This window comes from Berghia stephanieae, chromosome 11 (genome assembly GCF_034508935.2).
Source record: "Berghia stephanieae isolate SIO BIC M18660-M18661 chromosome 11, UCSD_Bste_1.3, whole genome shotgun sequence".
Lineage (NCBI taxonomy): Eukaryota > Metazoa > Mollusca > Gastropoda > Nudibranchia > Aeolidiidae > Berghia > Berghia stephanieae.
The window spans coordinates 6,582,124-6,589,566 of record NC_088370.1 but is presented as its reverse complement, the minus strand read 5'-3'; the positions used below and the strand labels follow the sequence as shown (position 1 = coordinate 6,589,566).

The following is a 7,443-nucleotide window of genomic DNA, read 5'->3' as shown; positions in this document are numbered from 1 at the left end:
CTCGTTTTAGTTGCTGAACCGTCCAAAAATCGAAGGCGAACGTTTTATCTCGGAATAAAAATTTATTTGTTTCCAACCAACAAAGTGAAACAAGACACGGAGTTTCTTTGTTATTGTTTTTAGAAGACATTTGGATGATCATTTCTCACTAAATACATTTTTCAATAATAATAATATAAACGTTCTAGGTTACACGTAGTTTTGTTTTCTGGTATAGATAGAATGCGCTTGGCCAAGGAGTTCACAACATTGCCATCCGGAAGTATAACGGACCAACACACAAACTCTGTGTAACCATGAACTTTTATAGTCTGGTTAATACAGTTTAGTGAGAACAACTCACAAATGCGGATGGCAAAAACAATAACAAAGGCCTGAGTGACGTCATCTGCATACTATCTATATTTCATCTGGCTGTTGTGAGGAAATTACAGAAATGTATAGATAGTATGCAGATGACGTCACTCAGGCCTTTGTTATGGTTTTTGCCATCCGCGTTTGTGAGTTGTTCTCACTAAACTGTATTAACCAAACTATAAAAGTTCATGGTTACACAGAGTTTGTGTGTTGGTCCGTTATACTTCCGTATGGCAATGTTGTGAACTACTTGGCCAAGCGCATTCTATCTATAGATAGTATGCAGATGACGTCATACAGGCCTTTGTTATTGTTTTTGCCATCCGCGTTTGTGAGTTGTTCTCACTAAACTGTATTAATCAGACTATAAAAGTTCATGGTTACACAGAGTTTGTGTGTTGGTCCGTTATACTTCCGGATGGCAATGTTGTGAAATGTTGGCCAAGCGCATTCTATGTATAGCGTCTGTGACCGTGGCCTTCGTAAAGTTATGACCTGATACTGAGCAAAAAATGACGTCAAAATGCCAATCTTTTGCCACAAAAGAAAACAAATCGTGAGGTGTATTCAATAGTTCAACCTACGAAATAACTTGTTTCCATGAGCACTACTAACGACAACTCACTAAGCGGTGCAAAAAAACAAATAATGACGTCAAACTGCCAGTCCTTTTGGGTTTCAGTATCAGACTATAACATAACGATGGCTACGCTTTGACCCACTAAAAAATTATTCTCGAACAGACTGAAGTGAAGAAGGGTTTTGAGCACGAAACGTTCAGTGCGTTAAGTAGTGTTTTCATAAAGGTCATTCGGTACACAGTTGACAAGGTCATTTCCTAAAGGTCATTCGGTACACAGTTGGAATTCAAGGTCAATTCCTATTTCGATACATGGTTGGTAAGGTCAATTCCTAAAGTTATTCGTTACACAGTGACAATGTCAAATCCTAAAAGTCATTCAATACACAGTTATGGCAATGTCAAAGGGTTAAGTCTTGACTAAATCTTTCATCCGTTTCCTGGTCAATCTCATCCTATGGCGTCCCACCCCCTCCATCTGATTGAAGGCGCCCATCCTTTCATAGAACTCCATGGCCTTCTTGTTTGACTGATGCACGAGAAGATCCAGAGCCTGGCAGTCCTGATCGATGGCTTTCTGGAAAGTTCAATGGAAGGAAAAACAGTTTTCAAAGACTGACACACATTTTAGGGATATTAAAAGAAAACCCTCACAAAGACTTGAGCATTTGTATAGATAGAATGAAGTTGACGTCACTCAGGTCTTAGTTATTGTATTTAGCCATCCATGTTTGTGTAGCAATGACTATCCCGCACAAATCTTTGGGCCTTTTTTTCGCTTACGAAGTGCCCGAATTTGCGTCAAAATATGGGACGAAGCCGTTTCGTATATGCTATTTTAAAAAATTAATTACGACGCTGTTTATTGATGAATATGACTGAAAGTTGGCACACAGTTAGAAAAAAGGTCATTTTAGATTATGTCAAGCGACAAAACTCGTGCGATTACCAAAAGACCGTTAAAAATAGATTTTTACTCTTTGGAGTAAAATATTTCTAAAACTACCGGGCGTGGAGGTTTTGTCGCTGACAAGGTAATACATGAACATATCTTCTTCTTGGTTGTAAAATTTCATATGAATATGACGAGTACTTTTCCCGTATTTTACAAAACACCATCCTAATTTGCTCTTCAAGTTTCAATCTTTTAATCCACTTATTACGCAAGATACAACCAAAGGTCGAAAAAAAAATGCCGAAAAAGCGCCCCATATTTTCGCGTTTTTTTCCTCTTTGCGGGTCATCCAAATAAATGACACCTTTGAAACTGCACAACTTGTTTATTTATGAATGGATTTTCAAAATTCAAAAACATTTTTACTCAGTGGAGATAGGGCTTTGATTTTAGACAAAAATTTTCCTCAAAAAGATAAAAAAACATTTTTCATAGTCATTGCTAGTTTGTGTGAGTAATTCTCAGTAAACTGTATTAATCAGACCGTAAACGTTTATGGTTACACAAAGTTTTGTGTAGTGGTCCGTTATACTTCCGGATGGCAATGTTGTGAGTTTCTTACACAAGCGCACACACTATCTATAGAGCAAAATGCCCACGAAACGTTCTAAAATAAGCTCTTTACAAGAGGCTCCTAATCCATTACCCCCCAAAATCTATTTTTAGTAAAATAGTATGCGTGCCGCGAAATTATTTTTGAATTGCTACGGTTTTGTGTTGTTGTTATTTTTGTTGTTGTTGTTGTTGTTGTTGTTGTTATTGTTGTTACTATTGTTGTTGTTGTTATTGTTCTTGTTTTACAAAGGTTAATAGCGACGCTTTCTATTATTATTGCTGTTAAATTAAAAAATAAATGAATAAAATTCCCTTTATTCATCCCCAATGGGAAATTTGTCTCCAGGGTCTATTCCAAGGGAAGACTGGAATAACCCAGGCGTTAGCCCCAGATTGAGCTAGGGCGAGGTGACTTGCTCAAGGGCACACAGCGCAGCGGCGGCTGATCGAAACTCCGTACCTTTCGGGTACTAAGCAAAGACCATACCGCTGAGCCACGCTGCCCCATCATTGTGTTGTACAAAGGACCAAAATATCCTTCAGAGCCGTGAGGCCCATGGAGCCGTTGGCTCTTCCGATTTCTATAGCTTGAAACGGACAATAGCAATTGGTTGCTACCTTTTGAATTGGACGCTAGTTTATTGCAAAGTACTTTCCGCCATATCTAACAGATCCAGCTACCCAATCGTTCTGGGTGGACGGGAGGAGGGGGGGGGGGGTCAGAAAAATAAATCTGGATTGCACTCGAGATTGATACTGGTCCCGTTGCGTGTGAAGCGTACCAAGACCGGTCAAAGTTATTTCTGCACAAAACCCTTCATCGGCCAAAATAAAACATGAATATCAGAACGATAATACAATTTGGAAACTCATCATCATCATTATCATCATCATGGTGGTGGTGGTGATGATGATGATGATGATGCTGATGATGATGATGATGATGCTGATGATGATGATGATGATGATGATGATGCTGATGATGATGATGCTGATGATGATGATGATGATGATGATGATGATGATGAGCTTGATTCTAATAAGGGCGACGACGACGACGACGACGACAACGAAAAGACAGATGTCATATTCAATTCAAAGGTTTATCTTTAGGCATTTGCCAATATATATTTATCACACCTTAGAATTTCAATTTAACAAATAAAATCAGATGTTTCTCTGTTGTCTGTCTGTGCTGACGAAGGATTAGTACCCGAAACGTCCATTGTCTATATTATTCCCACCCAAAGCCTCTTCATTATCACTCCATCTTTAGTATTATCACGCTCCCAAGCTTCAGGCATCCCCCACCGCTCTATATTTCTGTTGTCTATTCTGCATTTTCAGTGATGTATTCATGTTTTTTTTTTTTTGGCTGAAGAAGGGTTTTGAGCCCAAAACATTCCGTTTTCTGGCATTTTTTAATTTTTTAAAATCTGTTCTATTCATTTTTTGGTCATTACTTTATACAGTCCACAGCTTCTATCAGCTAAGTATCTATTTCATTGCATTCAGCCCACTCAGTGGCGGCTACGACGGTGGGGCTGAAACGCAAGGCCCAATCCATCCTCATCCTCAAACAAGAATAAAATATTGAACACAGAAGGTTTCGGGATCAAACCCATTCTTTGACTATTTTAGTTATTGGCTGAAAGGGGGTTTTGATTTCGAAACGATCAGGGTTTGGTATTTTGTTATTTTTAGAAGCTGTTATATTCATTTTTGTTCATTCCTTTTTACAACCCACAGCTTCTTACAGCTTTGTGTCACTTTGATATCCACGTATTATTATTATTGTTGTTGTTGTTGTGCTAGTCCAAGACCTAGGTGTGTAATCAAAGGTGTAGCTATGTGGTCTAGTGGTATGACACTCGATTTCGGATCGGCGGAAGGTCCTGGGTTCGAGCCTCGCGCACGGCGCATAGTTGAGTCCTTGGAAAAGACTCTTAACTCACATTCTCTCATCGTACTCAGGTGTAAAACGAGTACCTGGCCGTTCACAGCGTTGTCTTTGTCCGAAATATTTTAATACTGCCTAACATGCGTTATGTTCCGTCTAACATGTTAAATGTTGCTGTTGACCAGGGACCCCTTGTAAAGCGCTTTGAGCACATTTAGTGGATATTGCGCTATATAAAAATCTCTTTTTTTTTACTTCAACACAAAAGGAGACAGATAATAACATAATAGATGATATCCACTTCCTACCTTTGCTACAGCTTTATAAAGCAGCGTCCCCACCCCATTCCCCCTGTATTGTTCCCTCACAAACAAATGATTGATGTGTAGAATGGCACCCTTGAATAAGCTGTAGCCTGGGAAATAAAGGCTGTAGCCTGCCAGCACGCCTGGAATAAAATAACACAAAACAATGGACAAGATAAACACATGTGTATGAAAGGTGCCAGACAAAGCAAGAAAGAAAAATACAAGAAAAAAAACCATCCCAGAAATCACCAACCTCATTCTTCATTGCATTACCGGTAATGGGAAGGTCTGAGGTTCGATCCCCGCTCTTTTACGTCCCGTAATCATAAGAATACGCCTTTACATCCTGCGACTGAAATAGTTGTGCCACCTTATGATTCAATATGTAACATATTCTTTATCAGTCCTCCGAAGGACTGGTTACATACACACTTCCAAGGATTTTGGAACCGGAAAAGTAGAGGGTGTGACGTCACGACTTATCTATTCATTCAATTTCTATCAACTAGTTCATACCAACAGAATAAATGCAACGAAATTGACGTCACTCAGCTCTTTGTTTTTGTCTTTAAATCGACATTTTCATGAGTAGTTCTCAGTCCAAATGGATTCATCCGACAAGAACGAACGTCCAAGGTTACACATAGTTTTGTGTGTAATACGTTATATCATATCTGGCTGATGGATATTTTGAGTTTTTTAACTAAACACGTGGAATCAATAAATCCATACCGTCGTGCACACATTAGCAAATAATTTCACGTTGATACGTACCGTCCTCAATGCGTTCTGCTACAAGACAATAGCATCTTTTTGTGTCGCCAAATAGGTCACGATGAAGAGCTGAGGGCGATTTCAAAACAAAGAATAACTAAACACAAATAAATAAATAAATGAAAAACAAAACAAAACAAATCATGAGCTTTTCTTTGGGTTCTATATCCACGAAAGGTGCTCAAACCACTGGCAAGAGACCTAAAGCTAACAGCAACCTTGTATGGCGAGCCCTGTTGTATGTAAGGCATCCTTGTAATTTATATCCATTATAAACAACGCCATGTTCTCATCTATCTCTGTCTATCTATCTATCTATCTATCTATCTATCTATCTATCTATCTATCTATTTATCGATCTATAATATGTCTATCCATCCATCTACCCATCTATCCATCTACCCATCTATCTATCTATCTGTCTATCTATCTATCTATCTATCTATCTATCTATCTATCTATCTATCTATTCATCCATCTATCTATCTATCTTTCTATGTATGTATGTATTTATCTATCTATCTATCAATCTATCTATCTGTCTATCTATCAATCTATCTATCTATCCATATGTCTATCTATATATCTATCTATCTATCTATCTATCTATCTATCTATCTATCTATATCCATCTATCTATCTATCTATCTGTCTATCTATCTATCTATATATCTGTCTATCTATCTATCTATCTATCTATCTATCTATATTACCTAACAACCGATCGATCTATCGGAAAATTCTAGAGCTACAAGTTGATTCCCCCAATATTTGAATTTCAGCACGCTCAGGAACCCCCAAGTGCAAGGTTACACATTCCCCCTAGTAATGGAGATATTTACCGTCCTGTGTGTTGCTCACGGTTTCCCTCGCATTGATGTAGTCTGCAAACTCCTGGGAAGCGAGAGGAACATTTGAACAATGGGTAAGATTTTATAGGGAATGAGATTAGCGGAAGAGTAGGGTCCCTTGATTGGACGTCACCCATAATCTGTGACGTCACCGGCGGAAAAGTTATTAGAGAGAGAACGTCATGTTGGTTGTGCGCATGGGTCTCTCGTCCTCGTCCGCGAGGACGAGAGACGCATGCGCACAACCAACATGACGTTCTCTCTCTAATAACTTTTCAGCCGGTGACGTCACAGATTATGGGTGACGTCCAATCAAGGGACGCTACTCTTCGCTAATCTCATTCCCTATATGGAGCAAAAACAACTGAATATGTGAGTCATCCTATGAAAACTCTAACGATAGATGTTGAATTCTAGTAAGCTTCAATTTATTAGACGAAAACAGATACTGTGGACGTTTCGGGTTTCCCCTTCATCAACCAAACGGGATGAATGAAACACTGCAGACGAATGAGATAATAATATGATTGTGATAGTGGCGTTGTTAAGGTGAATAAACGTCCACAGTATCTGTCTTCGTCTAATAAATTAAAGCTTACAATTCAATATCTATCGTTATTTTTTCATTCGAGTTTCAAGCAGCAACATTATCAATATTTATTAAGACTGCGTGGTTTATACGCTAACAATTCAATTTATAGTAAAAAAAAAAACAATTATGAAACTGAATAAAGTTTATGTTTTATTGACACAAGGGAAACTCGAAACGTCCAGACATCTGTTTTTATGGATAAAATTGAAGTTTCTATTCCATTTTATAATTGTAGTTATTATGGATTTTTATTCGAATCATAAAATTATTGTCAATTTAAAGCTCATAGAACAAGACATCGTCATGGTTATGCGCATTAGAAATGCTATTATTATTATTATTATTATTATTATTATTATTATTATTTTATTATTATTATTATTATTATTATTATTATTATTATTATTATATATTATTGTCATGGTCTCAAGTGAGTAAAGAGCTACTCGACTATGCATAAAGATATATGTAGAATGAGGCCCCAGAATTTACTAGTTACTATAAATGAAAAACAATTAACGATTTGTTTACAATGAAATAAAAATAATGATGAAATTTAATTAAAAGAGAT

General features: G+C 37.5%; 1 protein-coding gene across 6 annotated transcripts in view; it reads right to left on the bottom strand.

Annotated features, from left to right (window-relative positions):
- Nucleotides 1-588: 588 nt before the first annotated feature.
- LOC144956709 (thialysine N-epsilon-acetyltransferase-like) overlaps nt 589-7,443 on the bottom strand; it is a 14,892-nt gene continuing 8,037 nt past the window's right edge. For 4 of the 6 annotated variants that reach the window (XM_078887380.1, XM_078887381.1, XM_078887379.1 and 1 more), the window contains 4 exons: nt 6,272-6,323; nt 5,430-5,498; nt 4,656-4,795; nt 590-1,514 (listed from right to left, as the gene is read on the bottom strand). In XM_078887380.1, the coding sequence (XP_078743506.1) occupies nt 1,347-1,514; nt 4,656-4,795; nt 5,430-5,498; nt 6,272-6,323 (429 nt within the window). In that variant the 3' untranslated portion in view covers nt 590-1,346. Of the gene's footprint in view, nt 1,515-4,655; nt 4,796-5,429; nt 5,499-6,271; nt 6,324-7,443 lie in introns of all 6 variants that reach the window. The other 2 variants (XM_078887384.1, XM_078887383.1) reach the window with 1 other exon arrangement.